The sequence below is a fragment of the Theropithecus gelada genome, chromosome 1 (assembly GCF_003255815.1).
Source record: "Theropithecus gelada isolate Dixy chromosome 1, Tgel_1.0, whole genome shotgun sequence".
Taxonomy (NCBI): domain Eukaryota; kingdom Metazoa; phylum Chordata; class Mammalia; order Primates; family Cercopithecidae; genus Theropithecus; species Theropithecus gelada.
This window is the reverse complement of record NC_037668.1, coordinates 13,319,569-13,335,175: the sequence shown is the minus strand read 5'-3', so window position 1 is coordinate 13,335,175 and position 15,607 is coordinate 13,319,569. Positions and strand designations below refer to the sequence as shown.

At 45.4% G+C, this 15,607-nt stretch overlaps 1 protein-coding gene across 1 annotated transcript in view; it reads right to left on the bottom strand.

Annotated features, from left to right (window-relative positions):
* NBPF11 (NBPF member 11) overlaps window positions 1-14,429 on the bottom strand; it is a 46,551-nt gene extending 32,122 nt beyond the window's left edge. The window contains 2 exon segments of the mRNA XM_025375383.1: window positions 10,273-10,543; window positions 13,980-14,429. Of these exon segments, the coding sequence (XP_025231168.1) occupies window positions 10,273-10,528 (256 nt within the window). The 5' untranslated portion in view covers window positions 10,529-10,543; window positions 13,980-14,429.
* Window positions 14,430-15,607: the final 1,178 nt, after the last annotated feature.

Sequence of the window (15,607 nt, the reverse complement as noted above, 5' to 3'; positions counted from 1 at the left end):
AATGAAGGTGGGTTCCTTGGAGGGACTGGGGTCTTCCTGGAGAGATGTGAAGTGCAGGAGGGTTTCCATGCAGGGCGATTCTCCTCTGCTGGCTGGAGAAAGCATGCAGTGGCAACATGGGAGGCCTCTAGGAGGAGTGAGAAGCCCCTGGCTGACAGCCAGCAAGAAAACAGAGATCTCAGTCCTACAGTCACAAGGAACTGAATTCAGCTGACATGAGGAAACTTGAGAGGAAGTTCTTCCCCAGAACCCCCAGAAAGAAACCCAGTCTAATTTCGGCCTGTGAGGCCCTGAGAAGACCCAGCTAATCCAGGCCTGAACTTCTGATCTGTGGACACTGCAAGAAAGTAAACTGCTGTTATTTTAAGCCTCTAAAGCTTGCAGTAATTTAGTATGCAGCAGTAGAAAATTAATACAAATAAAATGGAGAAGACTTTGGAGTGGGGACAAGAATGAAACGGTGGGAGAGGGATGCCTGTATGCTGATATGGTTGATGCCTGTAAGGCTGAATTGGGTCTACCATTCCTCAGCTAATTAGCTATGGTCTATTAAGGTGCATAGCTATACACAAATATTGGCACTAGGTTGAATCCAGAGGAATAAGATATTGCATTCTTGAGAGTAGATAAGAACACCCTGAATTTGGGGTCACCGTATCATCAGTCATATATCAGGTCCCTCTGGGAAGGCCTAGAGGAAGATTTACAGGATACACTTGTGACAACATTAAAGGCTTCTTTCTTCCCGAAAGGGACCCGATCTCCTCTCAGTCAAGAAGCTCCAGGTCTCTGAACTGGAAGCCAGGTTATAAATTCCCACTATACTGACTCCATCAAGCTTCTGTCCTCAGAACTAGAGTTTATTAGTAAAAGATAGACTCATGGGGGTCTAGGCATTTATTCTCTTATTTTATATAAATCACTGAATGTGCACAAACAAAACAGACTTTGAAGAAAGTAGGTCACAGTCACCACAGGAAAACAGCTTCGACATTCTCATGAGTCATCATGGATGTTCTGTTGGGAGGACTTGATATGAGGGTTTCCTCCTCGTGGGCTAGTACAGATTCGGGGGAAATGTCATCAAGTCCTCAATTCGGAGTGTAGCAGCTGGGGCTGTTGATTCGTTAGGCCTCCTGCAGCTGGAGATGCAAGTAGTGCATTTTCATGGCCCCACACGTGCCCTTAGGCTAGCATTCTTCAGAGCCAGCATCCAACAAGCCACTGAAGCTCTGGGTATTTCCCTTTCCTCAGTCACCCACATAAGTGGCTTCAGGTTCTTCTGGGGAAGGCCTGGAGGAAGATTTACAGCATACACTTGTGGCAGCATTGAAGGCTTCACTGTTCCCCAAGGGATCCCATCTCCCCCCAGTCAAGAAGCTCCAGGTATCTGAACTGGATGCCAGGTCATAAATTCCCACTATGGTGACTCCATCAGGTCTCTGTCCTCAGAACAAGAGCTTTTCTAATTATTACATAAGTTGATTTCTTAGTAGATTTCCCATCTATTACACACCCAGACACCTCACAATGATTAGTTACCACCACATGTCCCTGCCTCTCAAGGAAATCCCTCCTGCCTTGTCTCTAGAGGGCTGAGTCCCACAGCCTGTCCTCTACTCTTCCAGAACCCTGTTGTTCTGACAGCAGGGAGGGCAAATCCATGCAGCATCTCCCGCCATGACCTCCGGCCTGCAGAGGAGAGGTGCCACAGGACCTTTACATGCACGCTCCTGTTTCCCTCACCCATGCATTTCTTAATGCCTTGGTGAGGAGAATGTCTCTGGATCTTCCTTGGTGGGAGCTAAAGGAGCAAAGATAAATAATGCTATGGGACCCACTGAGAATTGGGGCTGTGGAAGAGTGGCCACTGAAGTAATAGACAGATGCAGCTATTGCCAGATACTCAGTGCCGGAGCAGGGAGGGAGAAGGAAGAAATACGGACCTCACCTTCCTCTCACTTCTAGCCCCCCATTGCTAAACCTAACTAGAAGTGTGCACGCAGGGGAGCCAGGGATGCATTCTAGAAGGGACAAGCCCCGAGTCCCTTCTAGAGCATAAGACAGGATGGAAATGAGTGGAGAGTGGATCTGTGGGGAGGAGGAGGGGATGTTATGGGGAAACAAAAGGAGAATACTAGCTAATAATGCTAGGTGACACTAATATCCCAAAGTCTGTGCTCGTATTCAGAAAAGGAAGTTCAGCATAAAGCACTCAACCAGGAGTCAAGATACTGTTACTTTCAACTGTTGTTCCAACAGCTGTATTATAACGGGCCAGTTTATTTCACGCCTTTCTAATTTGACCTAAAGTGCTGGGTGGCACTGGGGCTGGCACAGCCTTGCTCAGTTATGTGTTGAAGAGTATACAGAGACTGCCAGGCTGAGGGAAGATGCAAGAGAAGAGAAGAGATGCTCTCAGGAAACAACAGACCACACGGCCCCAGAGTCAGGGGCAGCATCAGCCACTGTCAGCTGCTCATTTTCCCAGACAGAGCCCACAAGCCTCAGCCATGCTTTGCTTCTGCAAGATGCCGCTTCAGCTTTTCAATAAACCTGCCTGAATTTAAGCTGACGGGGGTTTATTTCTCCTTCATCATAAATGAAATTCTTCACCACAACAATCTCCAATGAATTGTGGGCACAGCAGGCAGGCCCATCCCTGCTTCTGTTCCACTATCTCCCCTGTAGGTTGAAAAGAAGGAGGTACTGAATTACCTCCAAATGTTCCTCTGGCTCTGATAATCTGTTATTCTGGTTTCTCTTCAGCTACTTTGTTTTTGGAAGCATGTGTCCTAAGGCGTCCGGTTGAACCACCTTTGTCTACTGTGTCCAGGCATTCCTGGTGGTATTTCAGATAAGACACTCTTGGGTTACTGCACTCACAACCTCTGAACCAATTCTATGACCATCTGTTTCATGGCCACATGTTTGCTCATTTTCTATGTACATAAAGGGAGGGGACAGACAGCAAACTTGCATGTTATAAATTGTATCATCTTAAAAAGGAAACAAGGCAAGACTTTGCAATAAAACCTTAAGATGCATTAAATTTAAGCCTAATGCAGTAACGAATGCCCATAAAATTCTTATCTAAAGAATGCTTAGAAAACTGTTGAACAAGGGACATCATCATTTAAAGTGATACGAAGAAACATTCTCAGCTAAGCATATGGGCTAGATTAGAGAGAAAAATAAAGGACCCATCTCTGCCCTGGAAAAACTACTGGTAGCATCTTTCAGAAAGCTCTGTGTGTCTGAGTACGCACCTTGATCCATAGGCTCACATTTGATCCCAACTGGCGGCTGCTTCTTGGCATTAACATTGGATTCCCAACCAGTAAATCTTACCAAGATCTGAGTTTCTCCAGGTATGATATTATTTTGCTTGACCATCCTTATCTTCAAGGGCTACCAAGAAGGAAGAAATAATTCATTTACCTCCCCAAAGGAAAAGGTTTTACCAATGAGACAATTTCTTACCATGACCCCAGGCCCCCCTGTGCCCTGTTCACTCGAGTGCCTTGTGTGGTCTGACAGGAGCTCATGCTGGTCACAGGATTTCTTATACGATTAACCTCCTTCCTGAATCCCAACTTCATGGTGGTGGGGATGACAGGTGTCCTGCATCCCATGCTCATGTCCCTGAAGTCATCAGCCTGTCTCCAGTTAGAAAAAATTACATGTATATAGAGAGGCCTCTTTGGAAGTAGCAAAAGCTTTCTTACCTTCAGACATTAATGGTTGGAATGTACAATAGTATACACACTTTGGGAAAAAATGTCTGGCATCTTCTTACAGAACTAAACAACTACCTATTCTATGACTCAGTAACTCCTAAGCATTTATCCAAGAGGAATTCAAACATATGTCCAGAAAATGATTTATACAAGAATGTTCATAGCAGTTTTATTCATAATAGGAAAAACTCAAAATATTCAAGTATCTGTCAATACAAGAATGGATCAATAAACTTTGATACATTCATTCTATGGAATGTCTAAAGGAACAAACTGTTGACACACAAAACAACATGGATGAATCTCAAAAACATTTTGAGTGCAATAGGAGCCATACGAAAAAGAGTGTGAGACAAATGATAAATAATAATGGTTTCAAGAAATGCAGAGCAGAGAGCCCAGAGGCAAAGACCCACAGGACAGAGGGTCAGTCCCAGGGTGGATCCTAATTAAGAAACTCCTGCTGGATTTTGCCCAGCTCCAATTCCAAACTATTTTGGGTCAGTGACTTCTCTATCGCCTCCATGTTCCCTCGTTTTGAACGAGAATCCCTGTAGTTGTTATTCTATGTCTGTCCCGTCATTTCACATTAGGGGCAGATAAACTGTTCAGTTTCACAGCTCGAAGGAGGTAAGAGAATTATGTCAAGGATCTGTACTTAATGGACACCCTCAGAAGCCTCATCCACACCAGGTGTGGATGTTTTAGATGGGATTTTAAACTTTTGATCTGACGTGGTCTACATGACATTTTTCATGCTGAACTAATGCTTTAATGACATGAAATTTGGAAACCTTAGGGGAGAGGGTGAATGCATTTTGCAGATGGGGGAATGTGAGTGTCCTACTGTGGTAGACGGAATTTCTGAAATGGTCCCCAAACATGCCACACTCTTGTCTCTAAAGCCTGTTGAGATGATGAGACACCATTCCTGTGATTATGTTGCTATATGTCAGTTATATGACTTTAAGATGGTAAGGTTGCCTGCATGAACTGGATCTAATCGCATCACTCCATACATGGCAGAACTTTGTGTGGCTGGTTGGAGAAGATGAAGTCAGAGAAGGTAGGAGCTTGAGAAGGCCTCCATGAGTTGTTATTGTTTGAAAGATGGAACAGACAGGTAAGGAGGAAAGCAGGTGGCCTCTGGAGTCAGAGTGTCTCCGGGCTGACAGCCAGCATAGACAAAGAGCCCTCAGTACCCCACAAACAAGAATAGGAACTCTTTCAATATCTGTAGTGAACTTGGAAAAATAGCTTGAGCTCTAGAAAACATAACACAGCCAGCCCAATCCTGGATTCTAGCCTCACATGACTCTGATCAGAGAACCCAGCCACTTCATTCCAGACTTCCATGGTTCAAACCACTGGTTTGTGGTAATGTGATAATAGGCAGCAAGAGAAAACTAGTACAGGTGCCTGTCTCTCCTCTTGAATTTCAATTTCAAACACATGGATGCTAATCCCTCTAAGAGAAAAAACCAATCAATTAATCAATCAATGAAAGAACTACAGTAAAAATCTTGCCCTCACCTTTATGTGGCTGTTCCAGAGCCCTTGCCATGTGAAGAAGACAATGAGGGGTATTTCAGGCACGTGAGGAGTGTAGCTTTACTGTTATCAATCACATTTCCGAAAGAATAAAAATGGTTCAGGTCAGGCCGTGGCTCATGTCTGTAATCCTAGCACTTTGGGAGGCCAAGGCAGTTGGATCACTTGAGGTCAAGAGTTAGAGACCAACCTGACCAACATGGAGAAACCCTGTCTCTACTAAAAATACAAAAATTAGCCGGGCATGGTGGCAGGCACCTGTAATCCCAGCTGTTCAGGAGACTGAGGCAGGAGAATCACTTGAACCCAGGAGATAGAGGCTGGAGTGAGCTGAGATCGCACCATTGCATTTGAGCCAGAGGAATAGAGCAATAACTCTATCTCAAAAAAATGAGATAAAATCAAATAAAATAAAGATGGTTCACTACTTAACTCCACATATTATTATGTGAAAATGTATCATCTCAATTTTAATAGCAGATTTAAAAAAATGCCTTTTCTAGTGCTCACCAGACAACGTTTGGTAGCAAATAACAGTCACCAACACAGATGAACCAATTCAAGGAGAGCCATAAACAGGACCACAAACAGGACCACTACTATGTTCCCCAAAAAACCATCCCTAGAATGCAACCTCTTCTCTACTTGTCACAAAACGAACACAATAGTCCACCATATAAAGTCCCAAACACTTGAAAATGTAAATATAATGAAGTCTGCTTTCCAGACATTTATTTTACTCAGACTCAGTCATGGGGACCAGGGATTAGGAAATGATTACAAAGAAGTTCAAGGGAACATGGGGAAGTGACAAAATGTGCTAAAGTTGAACTCTGCTGATGGCTGCACAATTCTATAAATCAACTTAAATCATTGAGTTGTACATTGACAATGGGTGACTTTTATAACAAGTAATTATTTAAATGAACTTTTGGGTTTCTATTCCAACATGGAAAGAGCTAGGCAGTCATCACTTGTCCTCACAGCTAGAAAAAAGCTGAACGAACTGAAAGTCAACCCTTCTAGGATGGACCAGAGAATTGAGGTCACAGGGAAAACTGCCACCCTAAAAATGAGAAAGACAGGCTAACACACAAGGAGTCACAGCTCACAGGGAAGAGAAGCTACTGGGGACAGCAAGTAGGAGGAGCACTTTAGTAGTATTGACAGATTACTAGAAGCTGAGGGTAGCCTGGATAGAGCACTAAAAACCCCTTCAAGACCAGTCTAAGGGGGAATCTCACACATTTCCAAGTTTTACTACAATGATCTCAACCAGGTTCTCATGACGACGTTCAGAAAAGTCCCCTGAGGTTTGGCACTACCAACTTCAGGACTTACATTAAGCTACAGTAACCAAAACAGTGTGAAGTTGGTGAAAAGAGAAAACACACACAAATAGATCCATGGAAAAGAATACAGAGCCCAGAAGCAGGCCTACATACAGTCCACTGATCTTCCATGGAGGTTTAGAGACAACTTAAAACAGCAAAAATAGCCTTTCCAACTAGTGGTGCTAGAACAGCTGGACAACCACATGCAAAAAAAATAAATAAATCCAGGTATGCATGTTATACCCTTTATGAAATAAATCTTACACGTAAATGTAAGGTGCAAAACCATAAGAATCCTTGGAGATAACACAGGAGAAAATCTCAGGGATCTTGGGTTCGATGATGGCTTCTTAGATACAAAACCAAAAGCACAATCTACTAAAGAAAAAAAATTAAGTTGAGCCTCATTAAAATTAAAAACTTCTCCTCTGTGAAAGACACTGTTGAGAGAATGGAAAAAGCAAGTCACATAGTGGCAGAAAATATTTACAAAATAATCTGATGGAAAAATTGCTGTCCAAAATATATGAAGAATTCTGAGAACTAAAGAACACAAAGCAAAAAAAAAAAAAAGTGAAAGATCTGAACACCTCATTAATAAGATATACAGATGCCAAAAAGCATATGAAAAAGATGCTCAAAATCATTTGTCATGAGGGAATTTCACATTAAAACAACAATGAGATATCACTGCAAACCTATTAGAATGGCTAAAATGCAAAAAGGTGAACACACCAAATGCTGTCAAAGATGAGGAGCAACCAGAACTCTCCATAGTTAGCGAAAATCAAAGCGGTACAGTCACTCTGGAAAACTTAAGTTCACTCAAAATCCTGCACATAAGTACTTACAGCAATTTTATCATCATTGTCAAAACTTTGAAGTACCCAAGATGCCTTTCACCAAGTGAATGAATAAACAAACTGTGTGGTAGCCATACAATGAAATCTGATTCCGTGATTTTAAAAAACAAGCTATCAAGCCATGAAAACACATGGAGGAACTTTAAGTACATAATGCTAGAAAGAAGCCAGTCTGGAAACCTACATACTGTACGATTCCAACTCTAGGACGTTCTTGGAAAGTCAAAAAGATAGAAGTAGTAAAATGATGAGTGGTTGTCAGGGGTGGAGGAGAGGAGGAGGCAAGAAATGGTGAAGCACAGGGAATTTTCAGCAGTGAAACTATTTTGCATGATGCTCTATTGGGGAATTTAGGACATTATGTAATTGCCAAAACCCATAATCTGTGAAACTCAAACAATGAACTCTAATGTAAACTATGGACTTTAGGTGATAATGATATATCAATAGTGGTTCATCAATTATAACAAATGGACCACACTAATACAACATACTAACAGGGGAAATTGTGTGCTGGAGGACAGGGGAGCCTAGAACTCTCTGTACTATCCACTCCATTTTTCTGTAAACCTAGAACTGTTCTAAAAAATAAAGTCTATTAATTTTTTTAAATGAGGATGCAGCAGCCCCATATCAAGGTTTTGGTGGCATCCTGCTATTGTGTGGTTAGTACTTCGCACTGAAGTGCACCCACCTGGAGTCAGAGCAGTTGGGAGATTTCAACGCCTGTGCCATTTACCTCTAACCTTGGGGTACCCTCAGAACACAGACAGCAGATCAGTTAGGTAGAAGCAGCCTCAGAGATCTAGACAGTGCAGGCTTCTGGTAAGGACAGGTACAAACCAGCTGGGTGGGCAGAACTTGGTGAAGACTAGGAACCACTGAGACTCAGCAGCTGCCCTAGTGGCACCCACAAATCAAAGGAGGAGGAGGCTGGGAGGAGCTAAGGGCTACAGGACCTGCAAGACAGAAGCAGCTCCAGAGATTTTGGCAAATAATGTAGGTTTCAGTACAGTGTGGTCTGGTCAAAAAAGTAGAATGAAAAGGAAACAAAATGAGAGAGCATGAGAGAGAGAGAAAGAAAAAGAAAAGAAAGGAAGAAAGGAAGGAAGGGAGGGAGGGAGGGAAGGAGGAAGGAAGGGAGGGAGGGAAGGAGGAAGGAAGGGAGGGAGGGAAGGAGGCAGGGAGGAAGGGAGGGAGGAAGGGAGGGAGGGAAGGAGGCAGGGAGCAAGGGAGGAAGGGAAGAAGGAAGGGAGGAAGGAAGGGAGGGAGGGAGGAAGGCAGGGAGGGAAGAAAGGAGGAAGAAAGGAAGGGAGGGAGGGAGGAAGGCAAGGAGGAAGGAAAGGAGGAAGAAAGGAAGGGAAGGAGGACAGGAGGGAAGGAGGGAGGGAAAGAATAAAGAGAGAGAGAAAGAGGGAGGGAGGGAGGGAAGGAAGGAAGGAAGGAAGGAAGGAAGGAAGGAAGGAAGGAAGGAAGGCAGGAAGNGGAAGGAAGGAAGGAAGGAAGGAAGGAAGGAAGGAAGGAAGGAAGGAAGGAAGGAAGGAAGGAAGGAAGGAAGGAAATGAACAAAGTTACATGAAGATGAGAACATCCAGGGGAACTTACACCATCAACATTTTCCATTAACAGGAACATGCTAACTAGTTATTAGAGAAAGACACACTACTGTAAAACCATATACTGTTTCCATGGGGTACAGCCCCTTCCTCCTCCTCTGAAACACATTCTGTCTCTGGCCCACTGTTGCCAGAAACACTGAGTCTTGTCTTTGGATAAGTTCTGGTGCCCAGAAGAATGAAATGAGACAGTGGACCCCAGAACACCAGGCCATGACCTTCCCTGCTGCTCCCTGTCCACTCCAGAAGCTGCCCGGCTGCAGGTGGGGGCCTCAGCCCCTGGGTCTGTCGTCGTCCATTTGCCTTTCTCACTGGACTTCTCTCCCTGCACTGGCTCCTACTGTCCCAGGACCTGGTGGGCGGCCATGTGAGAAGGAAACAAACAGGCCATGCCCCTTTCTTTCTCCCCGCTCAATGCCTGCAGTGGTGGGTTCCGTGGGGTAGTGACCAGAGATTTACTCATTATGGGGCCTCTAGCCCTAAGCAGGGCCTGGTACCTAATAGTCACTCCATGAATGCTCAGGGAAAGAAGGCATCTACCACACGGTCCTGGGAACCAAGAATTCCACTGTGGCCCATAAATTCTAAGTACTACAGGATCCTGGAATGGGAGACGGGAAAGGCCTTCAAAAGTGGCCACTCTTTTAACCCATTATACTGGCAACTGAGCCATGTTTCCCCATCCTGGACACATCTAGAGGGCACTGCCTAAAACCAGACACATCTCCCCACCCAGGACAGTGCAGGGGCCTTAGCCTGGGGGATGCGGGTGGACAGGGAGGGGGTGAACCATGAGAGCTGAAGAGGAGAAGGCAGGTGAAAGGGGATGGCAGGGTGGAAACAGAGAAAGAAATGGGGACAGAGAATGGGGGGTGAGGGGAAGAGAGAGGAGAGGGATGCAGATCTAGCTACTAAGGAAAAGTCCTGGAGAGAACACTGTCCTCTCCCGAAGTAAAATCACTTCCACCTGACTACGGCACTGCAGGTTGTGGGTGGCACACGCTGTGAAGATTTGTTCGTTCATTTAACAACTATTTATTTAATATCTGTTTCATGCCAGGCAAGGCCCTGCGATGTTTAGGGCCCTTGGCATCTTCCCTTCACATCTGAGTCATAATAGAAAGAGGACTCTGACCCCATCGGGCTGGCAATGCCTCGGGACTTTTACCTGTTGGATCTGGCAGCTCTTCCTGTCGGCCCACACTGTGGGAGGCTGCTCTTGGTGCACCGAATGGGGATGTTTCTACATCAGTGCCTCGGAGAGTCCACTGGAAGCCCTGGACAGTGGGAGTCGGTGGCACCCCAGTGTGGAGGCCAAGAGCACACAGCACTGAAGCTCCAGACACCCTCAGGAGGACAGTAAGGGACAATCTGCTGGTGAGAGCCTGGGTCACCAGGAACCTTGGCCTGCATCTAAACAGCATTTGCCTTCAGATTGCCTACGAGATAAAAGAGAAATCAAGGTTAACATTGAGATTTGGGGCTTGGGCAACTTGAAGGATGGAGCTGCTATTTACGGAGACTGGGAAGACCCAGGGAGGAGCAGGTTGAAAGGTGGTGGGGAACTAGACTTGGTTGGGTTTCTGTCATATGTAATCATACAGTCCTGACCAGCCTGGGCAACATAGTAAGACCCCATCTCTGAAAATAAAAAATGAAAAATTAGCTGAGCATGGTGGCACACACTTGTAGTCTCAGCTACTCGGGAGGCTGAGGCAGGAGGATTCCTTGAGCCTTGAATTAGAGGTTAGTGAACTATGATGGCACCACTGCACTCCAGCCTCGGGGGGAAAAAAATAGAGTCCTGACTAAAATACTTGAGTAGCCAGGGAAGACTTCACAAAGTAACTAATATTTGAGGCAGATCTTAGCAAACAAGAACTTGATGCTTTCTGTTAGGCAATTAATAGTGTGTGGGTGTAGTTAGTTAATGCTTATTGAACTATCTTTGGAATCTCATCTACTGGTCTATTTGGTCTATCTGTACACATATATTCTATACACTGTCTCACTGAGCTGTCACTAGGTTATGCTACAGTAACAAAAGTCCCAAAATCTCAGTAGCTACACATACAAAGGTTTATTTTTCATTGACATTTCCTTTTATGGCAGGTTGACTGTGACTCTGCTCTATACCAGCTATTTTATTTGGTAGATGGTGAAAACTGTGATACTTGGAGATTGTTGAATATAGTATTAGTATGTTCATTCATTCATTCATTCATTTAACAAATATTTATTCAATATCTGTTTCATGCCAGGCAAGGTCAAGTACTGAGAATACACTAGTGAATAAAAGAGACAAAAATCCCTAATTTCCAGGAGCTTATATTGAAAATGAGATTAAACACATATAAAATCATAATAGCAATGAATACTATATTCATAAATAATAGCTGTAAGAGATTTGAGTAAATCTTTTAAAATAAAAAAATATAAAAATTATTGAAACTAAAATGGCCAGGGGTGATGGCTCAGGCCTGTAATCCCAACACTTTGGGATGCCAAGGTGGAGGATCATTTGAGCCCAGGAGTTTGAAACCAGTCTGGGCACTACAGGAAAACCTTGTCTGCAAAAAATAGAAAATTAGCCGGGCACGGTGGTGCATGCCTGTAGGCCCAGCTACTAAGGAGGCTGAGGTGGGAGGACTGCTTGAGCCTGAGAGGTCAAGGCTGCAGAGAGCCATGATCATACCACTGCACTCCAGCCTGGGCGACAGAGCAAGACACTGTCTCAAGAGAAAAAAAAAAATTATTTGATGTAGCCCGAAAACTCTTATGTAGAATACTATTGTTCACATCACATCACATCAGCCCTTCAAATGGCTTAACACTTAATTAGGTACGATCTATAGTTTTCCTGGTAATTAAATACCTAAGAACAATTAAGTATAAAAAAGTTACTGCCTTGACAGGAAGATTGTAAAACTTTTAAAAAGACAAATAAATAAAAGAGTCAAAACTGTAGCTCTGTGGGGGCTCAAATAACATCTAATTCAAGTCACAATGAATATCTAGCAATCATTCTGAACACCATATAATTCACTTAATACATTTTGCCTGAACGCCCAACACATCTGAATTACCAACTCCCATATGTAGCCAAGAAACTGACAATCATTTATAAATTATCACCTGTGACTCCATCTGCTCTACACACTTATTTTTTAAATTTTATTCATTTATTATTTTTATTTTTTGTAGAGATGGGATCTCACTATGATGCCCAGGTTGGTCCAGAAACAGAAATACACCCACACTAATTTCATAAATCAGATGACCATACAGTCATTCGATTTATGAAAAAAAGTGCCACACAGTGCAGAAGGAAAAGGATGGTCTTTTCAATAAATGGTGCTGGATCGAGCAGACACATCCATGTAGTAAAAAGTGAATCATAGCCGGGTGGGGTAGCTCACGCCTGTAATCCCAGCACTCTGGGAGGCTGAAGCGGGCAGATTACTTGAGCCCAAGAGTTTGAGACCAACCTGGGAAACATGTTGAATCCCCATCTCTACAAAAAATATAAAAATTAGTCAGGCATGATGGCACACACCTATAGTCGCAGTTACTCAGGAGGCTGAGGTGGGAGGATCGCTTGGGCCAGGAGGTGGAGGTTGCAGTGAGCTGAGATCCCGCCATGGCACTCTAGCCTGGGCAACAGAGTGAGGCCCTGTATGAAAAAAAAAAAAAATACAAAAACTAAAATAAAATTGCTATAAGGTTAACACAGAAAAATGTATTCATACTCTTAAGTTAGGCATTGACTTCTTAAGCAGGACACAAAAAGCAGTAACCATAAAGGAAAAGATTGATAAAGTATAATTTCATTAAAATTAAGAATCTCAGGCTGGTGCAGTGGCTCATGCCTGTAATCCCAGCACTTTGGGAGGCCAAGGCAGGTGTATCACTTGAGCCCAGAAACTCCAGACCAGCCTATGCAATGTGGCAAAACCCCATCTGTACTAAAAATACAGAAAAGAGGCCGGGCGCGGTGGCTCAAGCCTGTAATCCCAGCACTTTGGGAGGCCGAGACGGGCGGATCACGAGGTCAGGAGATCGAGACCATCCTGGCTAACACGGTGAAACCCCGTCTCTATTAAGAAATACAAAAAACTAGCCGGGCGAGGTGGCGGACGCCTGTAGTCCCAGCTACTCGGGAGGCTGAGGCCGGAGAATGGCGTGAACCCGGGAGGCGGAGCTTGCAGTGAGCTGAGATCCGGCCACTGCAGTCCAGCCTGGGTGACAGAGCGAGACTTCGTCTCAAAAAAAAAAAAAAAAAAAAAAAAAAAATACAGAAAAGAGCTGAATGTATACTGCAGTAACTTTTCAAAGATTTCTTTGACACAAAGGTCTCAGAAATCTTAAAGCTAGCATTTCAGAATAGAAAAAAAGAGCTTCTGAGTGTGGNTTTTCAAAGATTTCTTTGACACAAAGTTCTCAGAAATCTTAAAGCTAACATGTCACAATAGAAAAAAAGAGCTTCTGGTTCACTGGTGGAATTTTACTAATAAAATTTAAAAACAGAAAGAAAACTACTAAAGCATATCAGCTCAGAACAAAGGCAAAACACTACCAGCAGATCTTTTCTTTAACTTCCTGCAGCACTGGGATTCATTCTTTCGGCAAAGAAAGGATGAACAACACTGGAACCCAAAGAAAAGATACCACTGCAAGAGAAGACTTCTTTTCCAAAGCAGCTCTAGCAGCAAAAGATAGGAGGAAAGCGAGGAAACCATGCCAAACGTCTTGGTTAACTCTTCGGTGAAAGGACGGCAAATGAGATGATCTAAGAAGCCAGAAAGAGACAGACAGACACAGGGAAATCACAGCAACTCTTTGGAGTGCAAACACCAACCCCACAATCCAGCCTACTGGAAATCCTGCGGTTAATTTGAAGCTTGCCCCGCTAGTCATGAGGTGATTCAGTGATGGCTACAAACGCTCCTCACGTGCATCCTGGACCTAGCACACCTGGCTTGCCCATCACCAGCTTGGAGACACCGACAGGAGCAAAATCCCGGAGGCCACTAAAGACCCCAACTTTGCAAGTCAGGGACGCGAGCGCTCTCGCCTCTCAGGTCCCCAGAGGGAACCGATTTCTGGCCTCAAGGGTAGGATGCGGGGTCAGTGTCCTCCACAGGATATACGAGGACATGCCCCCGAAGCTGCTCCGTCCCTCCACCCCCTGGGATGCCACAGAACACCCACTAGCGAGTTTCTGCCCCGGCGCCCACGAGAGGTGGGGTGCGGGCGGCAGCGGCAGGCGAGGAATCGAGCGCAGGGAACTTAGGCCCCGGCGGCGCCGCAGCACACGCCTCCCCATCCCTCCCGCCGCGCCTCCGCCGCCGCTCGCAGCAAAACTTGGGACAGCCGCAGCTTGACCCAGCTGTGCACCCGCGGTCCCGGACTCACCGCCCGCTCGGCCAGGCGCGGCGCCCTCACCTCGGAAACGCTGGGTGGACTTCGCTGTAAACCGTAACTTCCCATCCAGACTGCAGCCGCGCCGCCGCGCCTCTGCCCGCTCCTGGCGCCGCAGGTCGCCCCTCACGCGTTTCCCAAAGCTCCGAGCTCACTCAGAAGCTCAGGCAGCCTCGCGACCGTCACCTATCCCCCAATACAGCCGCTGTCTCAACCGCCGCCCAGCCCCTAGCCTGCTGCCCGCTGTCTCCTCAGGGTCCTGCTCTGCGCGCAGGAGAGCCCAAGGCGCAGGCGCAGATGCAGGAGGGCCTTAAAGGTACTCTGCCGCCTCTACCGCACAACGCATTCGCGCGGCCCAAGAAAAGGAGTAACCGAGGGGATGCACCCAGTGCAGCGGAGACCGGGAAATCCCTTTCTCCGGGAAATCGCCTCTCTTTCAAAGCACCAGCCCTTGACCCTGCAAATCACTGATTTCCCCGGCTACTTGAACTGCCCCTGCCAGGTTAAAGAGGCAGAAGACACACCCCCTCGGGGGCCGGGGGCGACCCCGCGCTTAGTACTGCGGGCCTCGCGCTGCCGCTCTACCCCCGAGTGTGACTTCCAGGCCCCGGCACGCGGTGCAGACGCGCAGTCTTGGAAGGCAGCCCCCAGCTGATCCGAGAGGTGGCCTTAGGTCACTTGCTAAAACAACCAACGTGTCAATGGCACTTGTAGTTATTTTATAATTTAAATTTATAACATTCTGCAGATGGGCTTTCACTGAAATCAGCCTTTGAGAAAAAGAAAAACTTTTTTTTCAACAAGATTAGGAAATACCAAGAAATAGGAAGTAAAGCCATGCCGTCCACCCAGCTAACAACTTTGAAAACTTGAAATTTTATGTAAGGCAAATGTTTGCATAACTTTAGGTCATGCCATCATCATCATCATCATCATCATTATTATTATTATTTTGAAACGGAGTCTTGCACTGTCACCCAGGCTGGAGTGCAGTGGCGCAATCTCGGCTCACTGCAACCTCCGCCTCTTGGGTTCAAGTGATTCTCCTGTCTCAGCCTCCCGAGTAGCTGGGACTACAGGCC